General features: G+C 56.8%; 4 protein-coding genes across 4 annotated transcripts; 2 read left to right on the top strand and 2 right to left on the bottom strand.

Moving 5' to 3' along the window:
- Nucleotides 1-2,415: 2,415 nt before the first annotated feature.
- Nucleotides 2,416-4,514, top strand: B0T15DRAFT_294970 (STE like transcription factor). The gene is made up of 2 exons (XM_062863751.1): nucleotides 2,416-2,781; nucleotides 2,849-4,514. Exons 1-2 carry the CDS (start codon nucleotides 2,658-2,660, stop codon nucleotides 4,444-4,446), a joined length of 1,722 nt encoding a protein of 573 aa, XP_062717944.1. The 5' UTR covers nucleotides 2,416-2,657; the 3' UTR covers nucleotides 4,447-4,514.
- A 2,557-nt stretch (nucleotides 4,515-7,071) lies between these two features.
- On the bottom strand, nucleotides 7,072-8,449 carry B0T15DRAFT_294836 (uncharacterized protein). The gene is made up of 3 exons (XM_062863750.1): nucleotides 7,982-8,449; nucleotides 7,820-7,917; nucleotides 7,072-7,746 (listed from the first exon to the last, which is right to left on the bottom strand). The coding sequence occupies exons 1-3, from the start codon at nucleotides 8,259-8,261 to the stop codon at nucleotides 7,162-7,164; spliced, it is 963 nt and encodes a 320-aa protein (XP_062717943.1). The 5' UTR covers nucleotides 8,262-8,449; the 3' UTR covers nucleotides 7,072-7,161.
- A 188-nt stretch (nucleotides 8,450-8,637) lies between these two features.
- B0T15DRAFT_487388 (uncharacterized protein) lies at nucleotides 8,638-9,589 on the top strand (the record flags this gene model as incomplete). Its single annotated transcript, XM_062866431.1, has 3 exons — nucleotides 8,638-8,937; nucleotides 9,013-9,205; nucleotides 9,300-9,589. The coding sequence occupies 3 exons, from the start codon at nucleotides 8,638-8,640 to the stop codon at nucleotides 9,587-9,589; spliced, it is 783 nt and encodes a 260-aa protein (XP_062717942.1).
- A 769-nt stretch (nucleotides 9,590-10,358) lies between these two features.
- On the bottom strand, nucleotides 10,359-15,080 carry B0T15DRAFT_294832 (cell division protein anillin-domain-containing protein). The gene is made up of 5 exons (XM_062863749.1): nucleotides 14,879-15,080; nucleotides 14,668-14,805; nucleotides 12,229-14,592; nucleotides 11,721-12,072; nucleotides 10,359-11,652 (listed from the first exon to the last, which is right to left on the bottom strand). Exons 1-5 carry the CDS (start codon nucleotides 14,894-14,896, stop codon nucleotides 10,400-10,402), a joined length of 4,125 nt encoding a protein of 1,374 aa, XP_062717941.1. The 5' UTR covers nucleotides 14,897-15,080; the 3' UTR covers nucleotides 10,359-10,399.
- Nucleotides 15,081-16,913: the final 1,833 nt, after the last annotated feature.

Genomic DNA, 16,913 nt, shown 5'->3' with positions numbered 1-16,913 from the left:
TAACTACCTTACCTTAGTGAATTCCGTGCCACCTTAATGCTTGTTAGTGGACGTGTACCCTTTCTTCCCGTCTGGCCAGAGGGTGAGTGGTGATGGGAGGCGGGGGGATTGAAGGTGGTGGCACAGACTCGGAACTGACATACTGTACTAGCGACGCCAGCTCACGACCGGAAATGGTTGCTGTCGGTGTCACAATTGACTGAGATGCGTTGTCTGCGGTTTACCCTTCTCTCAAACAAGAACCTAGACAAACGGAGGTCTAACCTATATCCGTACTGCGTATGCCATGGATGTTTCTAGGGCGAACGGCTTGCACGGTCCTAACGTAAGGTACACAGTATGCAGCTAGGCGAACTAACCTCTCCCACATGGTACCTACCGTATGTAATCATGATAACCTGGCGCGGCTTATGTGGTAAGCTAAGGTACCTCTATTGCGATGTTCCACTCGCAAAAGAAAACTCACAATAGGTAGTACCGAGGTAGGTAGGGAAAGCCATCGCCACCTTTGCCGTCTCACGGCTGACTTTGAGGGTCTTGCAGATACCGGTACAGTAATCACAACCTCAATGCAACCTCCACAGAATACATGGAATACACCAGTCGTGTAGGTAAGGTATGTCCGGATCCACCAGGGCGAAAAAACGAGGGCGGAGCTCGGTCTACGGCGAAAGCCATCCAAGGATGTTCCCGCTTTCGACATGGCCCCGCCAATGTTAGCGTTCGCGGGATATTTTTGTCGACTTTTATGGATTGCAATTTCCTGGCGCGCCATCTGTGGGAACCTAACCCAGGTCAGAGGCCGTCTCGGTTAACGTTATGGCTTCTAGGCGCTTCTGCATTCTGCACCTCTGATGGCCAATGCTTCCGGTACACTATGCGCAGCCCCCAGCGAAGCCGACTTGAGAGATAGATACAATGAAGCTCGAAACCAAGCAGCATTGGCCGAAAGACTAGAAACAAAGAGCGCCACAATAGAACCAATCTCCAATCGTAAGCTGGTGGGACATCAGCGACAACCTACAGGTTGAGTCGCCGAGCCGCCAGCCATGGCGGCACAATGAATGGACTGACTCAGTGGTCACCCTACCCCGTAAATACTAACAAACTTTGGGACTTCATGGCAGGAATTGTGGGTAGTATGTAAACGGGTGGAGGCAGAGGCAGGGACGCGATCGCCAGCAAAACTCACGCGGCATCCTCAAGAGAATCTCCGGGGGAGTTGGGCGGGCTGCTGCCGACCTACCTACCAGGTAGGTACTGTGTAGTACCGTGGTCCGGTCAGCCCCGGTCAATTGTATAGCAAAGCTTTGATCTCGCACACAAAGGCTAGGAGATTAGGGCAATCAGGATCCTGACACGGTAAACCCGACTTGGGGATGGTGGGCGAGCCCTTGGGAGAATCACATCGACCCAGTTCTTTTAGAGTAGAGCCGTTGAACGAATGGAGTCGTTCCGAGTCGTGTTCGATCTCCGAGTCTGGCTTCTCCCTGCCGTGCGGCAAAAGCAAGAGGATCTTTCACGCCGGCCGAAGTCGCAACCGTGGAATCTTAAAAGGAGATCCCGGGCTCAGTCAAGAAGCTCTGCCGGGAGCCCTGTTATTTGCAGGGTCGGGTGGAAGTGTAGTCCGGCGGAGCCAGCCGGCGGCTTTGCCATTTGAGATCCACCGAATTTTGCCCAGGCTCAACCATTGGCAGGTCGTGTGTGGGTCCCCCGGCCACCAAGCAAAGTTACTGCCCCTGGCCATGGAAGTCATTAACCCCCCAGCGCCGCCCACTCACCATCTCTCGCGATCCCGTCCTTTTCCCTAGAACTCCTCTCCGTACCCCCATCCTTCCTTCACCTCTTTCTGGGTATTGCCGCAGGAGACAGCATCTATTTCTTTCTCCTGCAGCACCGGTGCATATCCCTTCGATTGGATTTCGCACGTCTGATTTTGCGCGCCTTGCTCTTTTTTTTTTCTGCTCCCCGACTCCGATCCTAGAAGGAACCTAGAATCGTTGCTCTGGCCCGTCCAAAGCGCAGCGCTCCTGGCCACCGTCCGACACTTGCCGTCGCAGCCTTCACTGCCACGACACTGTCGACCCGCTCGCTGTTTCTGTTTGATAGGCATCGATACCTGGAGGATCTTTGATTGGTTTCGTTTCGTCCAAACAAAAGCATTAATTCCCATTCACCCATTGTTTCCCGACGCTGCAGTCGTCAGCACCCGCCGGTCGAAGCACCCGCCGAGAGCGCAATCGCCGTCCCGATTCCGATAAAGCTTACACCCGACCGCGCGGTCATTCTCGCGAGCCGACCGATAATCCCTTCCATCCGCCGGGGACAATTGTTGGGAATTAGACCGTTGTGCAAATTTTTTCCTATGTCACGGGCTGGCCTCGGAACCCCTCGACATCTCACTTAAAAGTACACATCGGTATTCGTTCGCAGGCAGCGCCTGAGAACACGTCGCGATCTGATCTACGAACCTCCGAAGCGCTTGGGAATCATCTTTCTCGTCTTCCCACCTTGCTGGGCTCCAAGGTTGCCTCAACTGAGTTGAGTTTCAGAGCGGGCCCGTGGCCTTTGCTCCTGCCTGTGAGCCTGGTTCGACATCCTCACGACGAGAAAGCCGTCGCGCCTTTGCGACTTGACCTCTCCCTTCCTCCCACAACATGTACCCACAGGGTGCAGCTATGGCCGCACAACAGCAGAAGCCAGAGACGTTCATGCTGAGCACTGAGGCTCAGCAATCCCTTCCTCAAGATGCTCAGGTAGCTCTGCAGCAGGTTGACAATCGTGAGTGTCTTGCACGTCGGAAGTCAACAGTGAGGGTAATCTGATGTTTTGCTAACACCACCTGCAGTCAAATATTTTCTCATTTCGGCGCCAGTTGACTGGTCACCCGATCAATACATTCGGCGGTTTCTTCTTCCGACTGGCGAGTATGTATCGTGCGTGCTATGGAACAATCTGTTCCATATCTCCGGCACGGACATCGTTAGATGTCTCTCGTTCCGTTTCCAGGCTTTTGGGCGTCCCGTGAGGAATTCAAAGAAGTTCGAGGAAGGCATTTTCTCGGATTTGCGGAATCTGAAATCGGGCACCGACGCGTCGCTGGAGGAACCTAAGAGCCCGTTTCTTGACTTCCTTTACAAGAACAACTGCATTCGGACGCAGAAGAAGCAGAAGGTCTTCTATTGGTACAGCGTTCCGCACGACAGGCTCTTCTTGGACGCCCTCGAGAGAGATCTGAAGCGGGAGAAGATGGGTCAGGAGGCAACAACGGTCGCTGTCAGCGAGCCCGCCCTCTCGTTTCAGTACGATTCGTCGCAGTCGCTGTACGAGCAGCTCACAAAAGCCCAACAAGCGAACACTTCAGCATTTAACGCGGCGCAGCAAGTTGCGTTTTCCCAACCTCAAGCCCCGTCTCCGGTAATGCCGGCGATGGACCCAATGCCTCCTCCCCAGATGATGATCCCCCAGTCAATGGCCCCTTTAGCGGATGGGATGGACGCCATGGCGCAGTACGGCGGGTCGATGTCGATGGCGCCGACCATGGCTCAACCTCAACCGGTGATCAAGCGGGAGCCTGATTACTCGCGTGTTCAGTACAATCAGAATGGAGTTCCGATCGGCCCGACGCACCAGCGACACACGTCAATGCCCGCTTTCGCACTTGAATATTCGCCCGCACCATCGTTTGTCTCGTCCCATTATGATGAGTACAGCCAGCGCGGTATCTCGTTCGAACCTCTGACGCCTCCCCAGCAGGCTCTCGCCATAGCAGGAGAGCCTGCCTACATCGCCAACGAGGAGACGGGCTTGTACAGCGCTATCCCGGACCTTACGCCTGTCGGCGCCCTCAACGGCATGATGCAGCTCCCGCCATCAAACCTGGCTGCTCCCTCGTTCTCGAGAGCTTACGGCTCTAACAATGTCTACTCCGTCATCGAAGGATCTCCGACATACAAGCAGCGAAGGCGGCGTTCCTCCATCCCTCCATCCTTGTCGGCCACTACCTCGGCGATGGCTGCGGCTACCTCTGCGACCCACCGACCCTCAGATCTCCGGAGATCAGTATCCGCGTCAGTAGGTCCCGTTGCCGAAGGCGAGGAGTCCGCGGAGACATCACCACCGGGCCTCACATATAGCAACTCGGGGATGCCGATGGGCAGCCAGCAGCACAGGGAGGTCGTGGACTTGTCTCGCCATGGTACTCCGCTCTCGACCGTTGAGGGCAGTCCCGCTCTCAATCCTATGGCGCTCCAGCAACACGACTTCTCTCCACTCACGGGCGACGAACTGAGCGAGCAGCAACGGTCAATGATGCACGGTCCGCACGTGGTACGCAAAGCCCGCTCTGCAACCGTCGAGCTGGGTCCCTATCCCCAGAAATCCCATTCCTGCCCCATTCCCTCATGCGGCCGTATGTTCAAGAGGCTTGAGCACTTGAAGCGGTAAGACTGCACATCATTCCATTTGTGAACAGTTTCATTTGTCAGCATGAGCCTCCTGCTGCGGATCTAACCATTGCGTCCAGACATGTGAGAACACATACACAGGAAAGACCCTACACCTGCCCTTATTGCAACAAGGGATTCTCCAGATCAGACAACCTAGCACAGTATGCCCCCCTCATTTCCTTGGTGTATCGTTTCCTTTGTCAGTCGACAATTGGGAAGGTGGGCAGTATGTGGCGCAAGTGGCACATTCGGAGCGAAGCACTCCAAGCCTATGAGATCGCCAAGAGTCACGACACAGCAGCCCTCCACAGCAAACATTCAAGCCTGCCGGCTCAGCGTCTTAGGTGTATGGGACAGGGACTAACAAGCTGCCCCTCTGCAGGCACAAGCGTACACATGACCGCAATGATGGCGCCGAGGGCAACTTCAACTCGGAGGAAGAGCAGTACTCTGGCGAGGATAACTCTGTCGAGGAGGCTTCTCCGACATCCGAGAATGGCTATGTTACTGGTTCGCTCGACGCTGCCGTTCACGGCAACAGCAACCCTTCGGTCTCCGCCGGCGGGACGCCTGCGATTCCAACGAGTCTGTCGCATACACAAACGTTCAACAGCCTGCAGACTCTGAGCATGCCGATGACCATTAGCCAACCGCATGCCATCAACACCGGCGGGATGGCATGATGATATCTCCCGGAGACGCCCATGAGGGAATGCAACGCTACCCCCATGGCTTATCACTCCCGCGGCTATGTGGTTAGCTGGGCCCTTTTCTGGTTCAGCGTCTTGGGGGTGGTCTCTACTTCGAAGAGGACGATTTGGGATGGCAGTGGTGATATCCTCATTTTCATTTGTCCTACGGCATATCCTCTTGTGGTGCTGGATTTTCGTCTTCTGTGAGCATTTCAGTGTTTTGGAAAAGCTGGTTCACGATAGAGATGGACGCGGGGCGAAGTGCTCTCCTGCAATTGGGGCGGTTGGGCCTTTGGAGATGGACCTTTTATGCCATATCATTTTTTTTACGAGCGCTTGGGAAGTTTCCATACGGGGTATTCTAAGAGTCGTCGCATTTCCAGGTTCCTATCCTGTTCTGCGGGTTCCTCGGAACGAGGAAGCGCGGATCGCGGTGGATTGGGGGAGGAGAAGGCATGCGAGCATCTCTGTATATATAGCCTTTTCTTCATTTTCTCCTTTTCCCTTTTGGATGGCAAGCGCACGACAGCCGCTTCTAGTTGCTGGCATGCCGGGAAGTGAGATACCAGGTGACGAGGTGAATTGACGCTTTGAAGGAAATGTCTTTGCATAAATTTAATTTGACTTGCACCAGACATAAGTCGCTTGCTTGTTCAACCCTGCTCATCCTTCGTAGACCTTGGCGTCAAGCCGCAAGCGCAGATTTCCTCCTTGAGATTTCTCCATGGCTGCTCATTCTGCGTTTATTCAGCTAAATGGGAGAACATCATTGCATTGCCGTACAATGAAGGCCATTTCCCGCTGCATCTCATGAGCGTTGATAACCATCCTTTATGATCTCATGTGTTCCCCGTAAATTCTCCTTCGCGACTAGCTCGTCCTCCCGTACAGCTGATGTATCTAAGGCAGACCAAACATCTGCATCTGATCAACCCAATTGACTGTAGATCCCGGGCTGGAGTGTATGCCTGCACAACGGTGTAACTAGCAGCATGCAAATGTAATGTACTGTCGGGTACCTATCTACTACACGTATCATGATGGGCATCCATACCGTTTAGATAGACAGACGCATACTGTACGATACTACTGCCGATACCACAGGCCAAGCAATCAATGTTTGTAAAGGCCGCACTTTGTGGTCGCCCGGGGTCACATTTGCTCTGCGCCGCCATGCGGTCGGGAAAGGCCGGCCCAGCCGCCCGGGTGGTCGAACCACCCAGCTGGGACTCGAGCTGTTCAACTCGGAGACTGACTGCTGGTGTTATCGTTTGTTTGCGCTTCATACCCTCAACATCTATTTACACACAAAGTAGGTCGATACACATACACATACTACCTAGTTACATGATAAATATGCGATGACAACCACGTTAACGTACTACACTCTCTGATGATTATACGCTTTCGTGTTGCATATGCCTCAGCGACAAGACGCGTTACCTCCCCGTGGTCAGTGGTCTCCTAACGGAGCTCGAGAGGGACCCACCTTGGCTTCTACCAGACTTCCACAGTACCAGTTGCTAAGCGGGGTGAATAGCCCTCTCTGGAGGCGTGGCCGGAGCTAGTTTGCCGTGGCGGAAGTAGATGTATGCACTTCATCGTCTTAACTTGGCCACTGGGAAGTCCGAGAGGCTGGCTGTCTCTGTAGCCTGGCCCCCAACTGGAATGGTTGGCAGACCTCGAGGCGGGCCAGTCATAGCTGAAACCGGTCCGATGGGGTGGACTCGGGCGGTGCGAGATCATGACATTTCATTCCCCCCGTCACGAAAAGCTTGTTTGCCGGGTCGATTGGCAGGCCAGGTCTCCGAGCTTGCGGTTTCCCAGATCTGGGAACAATAAGATTAGGGGATAAATACCGGATGGGTTTGATCGCAGTCCCTCAAAAGGACAAGGCGATGGTGCTCCTTGAGGCACAACGGCCCGGAGAGCCCAAATCGCGCGGAGGAAGCCCAGCAGATAGAGTAGGTAGTGGACCTGCTTGCTTGCACGCTGCGCCGGCAGGGATCAGGCAGGAGATATCATCTCCTCCGCCTCCCCTTCCCTTTCCCAACCGGTCCCCTCACCGAAGCAGCGATCGCCCGTGCCTCTCTGGCGCTGACTCTCAACTCGGCCCCTCTCATCTTCCCCACGGCCGGCAGATCGACCGGTCTGTCTCCCCTCCCTCTCTTCTTCGGCGTGGCTTTCTTCCCCTCCCTCTCGAGAATGATTCCGTTCTCGCGCGCCTCTCTCCTCCTCTTCGCCTCTCTTTCTGCAGCGGCACTCACGATACCCTTGCGCATAGACATGGGCATCTTTGCCTGAGCTAGGACGCTCTCCTTGGCCCCCAGTGCCTGCACACGCATGTCGGTGGTTTTGCGAGCCGTGCGGCCGGCCGCGAAGGCACGCATATTGGCGGCAGTGCCAGCGGCGTGCTCCGACTGCCAGTGGGAGGGGTTGGCACCGGCCGCCGACAGGATGTGGGACTCGGCGATAAGCCGCTGCAGGGCGAGGTCGTTGGCCAGGAAAGCGGCGCTGTCTTCGGGTTGGTCCTGGTCAGATGGCGCCTTTTTGGCACTGGCCGTCGCCTGCGCCGCTGGCCTGCTGGGGTCGGGTGGCCGAGAAGACTGGGGCCGGTCCGTTAGCAACTTCGCCGGTGGGTAAAAATGGTAGCAGCGGGATGAGATGGGACAGTCTTACGAGGTAGGCTTTGAGTTCTTGCTTGCTCATCTTCGCGATTGCGGCGGCGGATGCCTCGGATGTATGGTCAACTACCTCGATCACGGGCGTTTCCGTGTCTGTCCCCGTCTTGTCAATTCGGCCTGGTTGTGCCGCAGGCGCAAGGCAACGGGACAAACATACCATCCTCATCCTCGTCTGTATTTCCACTGTCCGAAATACCGCTCCACTCCGAATCGGACTCTCCCGCGTCGGCATCGCTGTCGTCATCATCCTGGCTGCCGTCACTGTCGTCAGTCCCAGGATCGTTGGCTGGCCTTCTTGGTGCGGCGTGGGCGGCGGCGATGGCAAGTGGCTTGAAGCGCGCCTCGAAGTGCCGCTTGAGGATCTCTTGGGCGTCCACGGATGTCTCTGACTCCTCTTCCACTGGCCGCGCCTTGCGCTTCCCTAACAAGCTGGGCATTGTGAAGAATTGCTCGGTAATCGGGTGGGTGTTCCCCGACAGTTAGTGTAAGCTCCGCCAAAAATTGACAGTCAGATGATTGTACGGTACGGTACGATTCAATACCGTGAAATGTCCGGGCTTATCTTATCAGCTGCCAAGCAGGGCCCCTCCAAGACTGAGATGCAAGCTGCTTTTACCCCGCCAACCATACAGCGTCGAGTCCTGTAAACAAGGAAATCGATAAAGGAGGTGCCCCTTATTATTTGTGAGAAGTCCCTGGTGGCATCCGTAAGGGACATACCTAAGTTTGATTCTTGCCGAGACCAGGACTGTATCCTTTTGAGAGCTCACGTCACTCGCCCAGCCTCCCATTGGCCTCGACGATTCCCCTCAGATGACCCGGTTCCGCCCCTGCATCGACCTCCATGCAGGGCAGGTCAAGCAGATTGTGGGCGGGACACTAGACAGCAAGACTGCCTCCCTGCAGACCAACTTTGTCTCTCCCCACCCGCCGGCTCACTTCGCCCGGCTCTACCGCGACAATGCGCTTACCGGTGCGCATGTCATCATGCTTGGCCCCGGCAACCAGGATGCTGCGCGGGAGTCGCTAGCGGCCTGGCCAGGCGGATTACAGGTCGGTGGCGGCATCAACGATTCCAATGCGAAAGAGTGGATAGGAGCCGGTGCCGAGAAGGTTTGTTTTACATGTCATGTCGCCTTCCCGGCAGAAGAACGGTTCATTAACCAATTTCCCCGTTGAATCAAAAAGGTTATCATCACCTCCTTCCTCTTCCCCAACGGCACTTTCTCCCAATCCCGGCTTGACGCAGTCCTCGCCGCAATAGATGGCGACAAGAGTAAGCTGGTGATAGATCTCAGCTGCCGGCGGCACGGCGGCGGGGACAGGTGGTTCGTGGCCATGGACAAGTGGCAGACTATAACCGACATGGAAGTGTGTGAAGGTAAACCATCCCGTTGAGATTCGATCTGCTCATGGCTGTTGTTGTTGCACGCCCGATTTAATGACTTACTTTTCTAACTAACCTTGCAACACAGATTCAATCAAACGCCTTGAACCTTATTGCTCCGAGTTCCTCATCCACGCAGCCGACAATGAGGGGCTGCAGAAGGGCATTGATGAGAAGCTGGTGGAGAAGCTGGCGCAGTGGTGCAGCATCCCAGTGACCTATGCCGGCGGAGGGCGTAGCCTGGAGGACTTGGAAAAGGTGAAGCAACTGAGCGGCGGCAAAGTCGACTTGACAATCGGCAGCGCTCTCGACTGCTTCGGCGGGAGCGGCGTCACCTTGGCCGAATGTGTCGAATGGAACCGGCGCCAGGAAAATTGAATAGATTTGTAGAAACAGCTGTAGAAAAAATGTCAGCCGCCCTTCTTTCACACCATGCTGTTGTGAGGGTGGAGAAGACTGCATCGAGGTCCGCGTGCCTTGCCAGATCACATCGCACCACCTTCCATGGGATACTAGTATACTACATTTCACTTGAATTCTCTCAGAAATGCCAGGCTGATCCTGCAACTGCAACTGCATGGTCTACAAGCCTAGTACAGAACTCAATACACAAATGAAGCATGTTGCTCAACCCTCGGAGCCGCCGACTCATCGGACCTCCTTGGTATTAGTCAAGCCAGCTCGAGCATTTTCTGCCTTTCTCTTGATCTACCCCAAGGGAGTAGTAGGGAGTAAGAGTCAGCGAAATGAACTGAAAATTATGACAACCCAACAACTCCCCGCCAGACATACGGACAACGCGAAAGACGCTTGCTAGACGGACAAAGAGAAAAATATGCAGAATGTGGCGACAGGACGAGCCACCGTCTGTCGAGAAGTGGCGAGAGGAGAAGAAAAGATGGAGCGAAATAGAAAAGGACCATCAAGGGAGGGAGAGGTTGGATGGTCAAACCAGCCGAACCTCATGTGCCCAATATGCTTCCATCCACAAAAACCCATCATCCATCCGCCCCTTTCCACCCTCAACCCTGATCTCCCCATTCCTCTTCATCATACCCCTCCGGAAACTCCTACATGATTATCCCCATCCTAGCGCCCCGACATAATGAACATCTTCATCTCCCGCGTCCCACATCATCATCCCGTCGTGGCAATAGGAAAGCATCCCCAACAGCAGGCGCCACCCCATCAGACATACATGCTCTTCGTCCGGGAGTGCACCCTCCGTCCCTCGGCCCTCTTCTTCAGGGCCTCTTCCCGCTTCAGCACCAACTCACACCACTTGCCCTTCATCCTGCTCGATCCGGTCGTGGTGAAGTCGTCCCCACCGTCGACCGAGCTGAGGCTATCGCGCCCGATGACCTCGCCCAGGACCTTCATCCAGCCTTCCTTGTCGGCGGTCGAGTCGGCATAGAAGTCGATCAGCTCGCCGTTGTTGAAGCGGATGCGGAAGCCCTCCTCGACAAACATGTAGCCCTCTTCCTCCTCGGCGAAGGCTGAGCGACGGCGCCTGCCGTTCTTGCCCGTTGTCTCCTTCTCAACGAGCGTGCGCCGGTCGTCGATGAGGCGCTTGGCGTTGGCCAGGTTGATGGTGGCGCGTGGCTGCCGCGTGGCCTCGTGGTAGGCCGTCAGCTTGGTGCCGACGAGCTTGAAATAGCGACGCCGCCAGTAAGGGCAATCACCGCCCTGCTGGCTGAGATGGCCCTCCCAGCTGCGGGCGAGCCTCTCCTCGGCGGCCTTCATCTCCCTGATGCACGAGTTCATGCTCTTGGGCATGTCCTCGTCGGTAGCCCCCTTCGGCCGCGGCACAAACAGCAGCTGCAGCTCCAGCTTGCCGATCTTGTACGGCGCGCGACGGATCACGCCGCCGGCGCCGCCCGCAGTGCCGCGCTTGCTCTTGACGCTGGACGCGAAGCCGGCATCCTCCGTCGCCCACTCGTTGAACGCGGCTACCTCGACCTGGTACGGCCGGCCAAAGCAGCGCGGCTCGTGCTCCTTGAGACAGACGTAGGCGCGCGCGAAGCTGCCGTCCTCGGCGGCCAGCGGGCTGAGCAGATCCCAGGCGGTGGGCTGTTGAGCGGCCTTCATGAGTTGGCGCGCCTGCGCCTCGCGCTGAGCGGCCAGCGCCCGCTCCTCTTCCTCTTGCTGCTTTTGACGGAGCTCCATTTCCCTGCGCTTCTTGGGCGAGGCGAAGACGCGGCTGAAGGTGGACGTCTTGGGCTTGCTGGCTTTGGTCGGGGAGGGCAGCGCCTTCTTGCTGCTGACGGGCGTAGGCGCCGGCTTCTCCAGTTTGACGTTGAGGGTAAGTTGGAACTCGAGGTCGTTGGGCACAACCAACTCGAATTCCTGCCCGATGGGCGCGTTGCGTGCAAGCTCCAGCCAAGCGGTTGTCACGCAGTGCACTCCGTTGTCCAGTGTCAGGCTGAACCATGTCCGTTCGTCTGTGATCGTCATCGTTAGCTAGGATGCTATTTGAACACACAATCGGGATCGGGTTGTGTGGTCTTACTCTTCGGGATCGGCAGATCGAGGTCCTTGACTCCCATCACTTTAACGAAGAGCCTACCTCTCTCGCCGCTGTCCTCGGTCGCCATCTCCACGCCCACGTCCTCTTCCTTAAGCTGACTTGGCGCCACGGCATTGCTCTCTTGCCCGGGCAAGGGCGGAGCCGGCCCTGCCACCGGGACTCTCGCCCGGAGACTCCGTTTCCTCACGCCGCTCCAGGGCTCGACGGTCCAGGACTGCGGACGCGTCTGCTTCACGGGAGAATTGCCTGCCGATCGGCAAGCACGGGCATCATCGACAAGGTCCTTGTCGCTGGCCGTAACAACCTTCGTATTCTGTCGCATCAGATAGCCGCGCTGTTTGCGTAAATAAACGTTAGTACCCAAGTTGTCTGAATGTGCTTTGAGCTGCATCGCTTCCTGCATACGTCTCCGGTCATCTGGGGGCAGAGTGGCTGAAGTTGCAATTGCAGTTGCAGAGAGCGGAAGAGAAGAAAATTGGTGGAACGCAACCTTTTGTGCTTCAATAACCCGGTCAAAGTCTTGGTCCAGGCTGAGGCCGAGGTCCAGATCCAGTGTCAGACTGCGTTTCTTAAAGCTAGGATGACGTTCGAGGAAGTCGCTGCTCGTCTGGCCGAGTTCGGCGTCCTTGTCGCGCGCGATGCGGCTGCGGTGCCGTTCGGGGATGGGCGGGATGTCGGGCACCTCGCGGCTGACCTGACGGCGAGCCTCCCGCATGGCAGCAAGATCGGATGGGGTTGCCGACGGCCGCGTCTTCAGCTTGGAGCCGGATGCTGATTTGATGGTGGCCAGCTGCTCCGGGATGGCGGGAGACTGCCGCGCCGCCTCGTCCTCGCTGTCGGGAATGGGATGGTGGATGACGGACTCGGGAGTGCCCGGCTCGTTGAACTCGTCTTCAGGCTCGCCCCACCCGGATCCATCATACTCAGGTTTGGTGAGCGACCTTGTAAGCTGTTCCTGCGGTGTGAAGGGCCGCTGCAGGTCAGCCTGAGCGTCCGCCGTGCTCGCCTTCTCTGGCTCTGGGACAGCTTCTGGTTCCTCAGGCTTGGGGGCGAGAATGCAGGACTCGAAGCTCTTGGAGAAGTCGCTCTCCTCAGGTCTGTCCGGCAGCTCCGGCGACGTGGGCGCCTCGGTTTCTTGGGTGGCCACAGCCGCCTCATCGGCCGCAGAAGCTACCCGCGGAGTAGGAGCGTGGTCATCCGCGCCGTCTTCCTCCTTGTTGCTCTGAGGCCCATCATCATGATCCTCATCATCGTCAGTATCATCGTTAGAATACTGGCTCGCACTGTCATCGTCAGACTGCCTCTTTTCGTCGGCTTCCTCATCGCCGTCCACTGTCTCTGAGCGCTGGTACATGTCGGCGATCGAATCAACATCGTACTCCTTGGCCTCATGATCCTCGCTGTCCCGCTTGATGATGACGCTCCCCTCATCGGAGTCCTCGTACATCATCATCGAGTCTTCGGTGCTAGGAATCGGCACATCGGGATCATATGCAAAGGGCTGCTCAGAAGACGAGGGAGCGGCAGGCGACGAGAAGCGGTAGTCCGACTCACGGTCAAACAGCTTGTTGCCGTTGACACGACGTAGGATCGACTCGCGCGAGATGCGCGGAGGGAGCTGGTACTCCTCAAGGCCCGACAGCTCTCCGACGGTATCTCCTTCTTCCTCTTCGTAGTCCGAGTGAGGCTGGGCGCTGGGACTCCGGCTCTCGCGCTCGGGCGTCTGACTCTGGGACCGCTCGCGCGCGTGAGCACGCCTCATGCGGCGTTCGCGTTGCTGCTCAGCGGCGGACTTCCCGTCGTCGGACAGCATCATGAGCCTTAGGCGCTCTTCGAGAGGCATCCGGCCGTTGCCAATGCTATTAGCCTCGGCGCTGGGGCTAGATGCCGGCGGCGGCGACGGCAAGCTTCTCGCCTGGCCCATACCCGGGAGCGGGGGCAATGGCCGACTCTCGCCGTTCGAGTTGGACGAGTCGGTGCGACGGTGCAGCGGCTTCTGGACGGGCGGCAGTTCGTCGGGCATGGGGCTCCTCTCGAAGGGGTCGTCATGGCTCCCCTGCCGCCAGTCATCCGGGCCCACGACCGGGGTCTTGTCGGTATCCTCGAGCGAAGCGTCAAAGCTATCATCCGGGTCGACGCTGCCATACGTCATGTAGTGCTCATCGTCTTCGTCGTCTTCTTCCTCGGAGTCGTAGCTGCCTTCCCTCGAGTTGCTCCCAATGGACGAGAGGTCGGGGGTGGCCATCTCGTACTCGTTGACCTGAGGAGGAGCTGCGTCGAACGTGACACTCTTCTGATGTCGGTGGAGCGACTTGCCCTCTGGGAGGTTGCGCTCGTCGCCCGACGTCTCGGACCAGGTCCCGGTCTCCGGGTCGAAGCTGCTCTTGAAGCGGCTCGACAGCGAGGACTTCATCGGCGACGGCTGATCCTTGCTCGGCGTTGTCGGCCGCACTGGGGAGCTCAGTGAAGAGGGGACAACAGTCTTGGTGGGGCTCGGGGGAAGGATGCTCGTATTACTCTCGCTTCTCTGGTGGCCGAACGGCTGCTTCTCGGAGCGAAGGCCGGCGACGCCACTGCCACCAAAAGCGTTGCCCTGGACTTTGGCCAGAGGGCGCTCGATGTGGGGCACCCGGGTCGGGTCGTATTCCTGCTTCTGCTCGAGGGCCAGGATATTGCTATTCTTGACGCGCGAGGCCTTCTGCAAGCGCTCGATGGAGGAGCGCCGAGAGGGAGACGGTGATCCCAGGCTGTTTTCCGAGTTAAAGCTGCGATTCTGCCAGAAAAGGCGCGGGGAAGTGGTGCTGCTTTCCAAGGGCGACGACTGGAATGGAGACGAGTCCGTGAGTGCCAGTTTCTAATAGGCCGGGCAAAACAATCAATTAGTAGTCTGCAAAAAATCGAGCGACAAACGGGCACGAAATTGTCCCACCTTAGTGGTTTGGTTCCAGCTTGGCGAATTCCGTCGCTTCTCCGTTGGGGAGATCTCAGAGAGCGGGCGCGGGATCGCGCTGCCGGCCTTTGCTGGCGAAGGCATGGTGTTGCTCTTGGAGAGGCGCAAAGGCTGCACCTAAGGTACACAGTTAAGGTTAGAAGCAATGTCGGCAAACTGGCGGTTTGGAGTGCCGTTTGCGACTACATACTGGGTCGTCGGATTTCATGCTCCTCAACCGAGCAGCGGGGGTTTGCTTGCTCTCTGTTCAGTATTGCTGGCGTTTGCGATAGCCAATGCGCAAGCGCGCCGTTGCAAGAAAAAAAAAAACACACGGGAGCGGCGCAAAAGAGCTGCAGGCAATAAAATTATCAGACGGCGGGCGGCGCAATCGTGGGGGAAAGTGAAGCCGAGATGTGCCCGTCGCAGAGGATGCTGGCGCGCGGGGTTGCGAGACCAAGGGAACGTAGACCTCGACCGCGGAGCTGTAACCACACACCGACAATGGTCAGCAAGAAAAAGGGGAGGTGAGTTTCAACAACTGCTACGCAGCTGGAGGAATCTGGATTGTGGTGTTTAAGGGACCTCCCGGCCTTCTCAAGATGCGATGCTACTGTTCCTGATTGGCCCAGCAAAGTAAACAAGGGCCGTCACCCGTCCTGCGCACCCAGGGCGCGTTGCTATGGTAACGCTCGGCAACGAACCGCTCCTGCCCGCTCTGTGAAACTCCCACGACTGAGCCAGGCTCTCCAGGCCAACACTTCCCTGGTCTGCCGTGCCCCATTTCCTGCAGTCCAGCCCCGGTCATATCTGGTCTGGGCCAATCAACAGCAGCAGGACGGCGATTACCTGCTTCGACGTGCAATGCAAGGGCGGGGACGATGGCCGACTTGCAGCAGATTTCATGCAACAATGCAACTCCTTCGACCAGGCAACTGAACTCGGAGCAAGAGATTCCAACAAAGCTGAGATGAGCGCACAGACAAATCGCCCGCTTTCTGAGTTTCGAGAGCCGAAACTCGGGGCCTCGGGATGGGAAAAGAAGCTTACTACTGTGTAGGTTTTGTAGCGACAGACGCCTTCGCAGCGTGTCGCCTAAGGAAGTTCGTAAGCACCTGATCGGAGGCCCGGGCACGCCTCCCGCCTTCTAAGGAAAGGGCTGTGGCCCCAGTCCTTCCATATTATCCGTCCTTCTTACACAGTAATTCATTTCCATTCATGGTCAGTCTCCTTCGATCAGGTACCGGCCCCCAAAAAACTAAGATCTTAATTAGGGCCGGTTGACCAGACCGACAGAGCACACTGGCGGACCTACTTCGTGGCTGCCCAATCTGAATCCTGTGAGAGGAATGTTGAATGCTAAGCCGTTCTTGGGACCCATACGAAGTAGGACAAGGTGGTTTTGGCATGACCACGAAACACGTTGGTGAAGGTGTTATGCTGCGTTGATACAAAGATCGTTGTGGACATCTTGAAATCGAAAGGTCTCGGGAAAATCCCAGCAGGGGACAACATGGCGATAGCTATTCTCTGACTGCTCTAGGCCTTTTCCGACCTCATGCGTGATGGTGAATAACATCGAGGTGTGTAAACGCCTACCATAAGTATACTCCTAGTAGTAGTATAAAACAAGTGAGGTATTTGGCATCGGGAATCTCAACTTTCTAGCTCAGCTCTCTTGAGTACTACTAGTAGTACTAGGTAGTCCCGCTGACAGCGATGTTTTTGTATGGCTTATTCTGTTCGATGCGAGCCCAGATTGTGTGGATTGCTGTGTACAACAGCGGTGGACCTGAGCCTCAACTGAGAGGAGATAACTACGGAGTACGTAGGTACCTTACCTACCTACCGGGCTGCCACCGTACGGAGGTAGCCATCTGAAACCCTGTAGAACACGTCCACGGGTGTACTCCGTATGGTGTATCAACCAAAAGGCTCGCCGGGGCTCCCGAGGTCGTCCCGATGCTTCCCGAGTGGAAGCACGGACCTCATTGTGCCAAGCCGCGTATGTCTTGGCAAACCATCAGTTTCAGCCTCATCGACTTCCTGGTCCAATTTCTTGTCTCCTCAGCGGGAGCAGCTGCCCGTAAGTATGCATGACCGAGGCCGAAAGTCGGGTTTGTCTTTGAGAGAATCGCGTTCTGCCGCCCGTCCCGTATTTGAAAATCAACCATCGATGACACGTGCAAGCGGGCGGAACCGGACCTGGGTGCCCTGGCTGTGCCCGGGAGCCCCATGACATCACG

Source organism: Chaetomium strumarium (genome assembly GCF_033439665.1).
Source record: "Chaetomium strumarium strain CBS 333.67 chromosome Unknown B0T15scaffold_7, whole genome shotgun sequence".
In the NCBI taxonomy this organism is placed as follows: domain Eukaryota; kingdom Fungi; phylum Ascomycota; class Sordariomycetes; order Sordariales; family Chaetomiaceae; genus Chaetomium; species Chaetomium strumarium.
The sequence above is the reverse complement of the archived record's forward strand: the minus strand, read 5'-3'. Positions and strand labels throughout refer to the sequence as shown.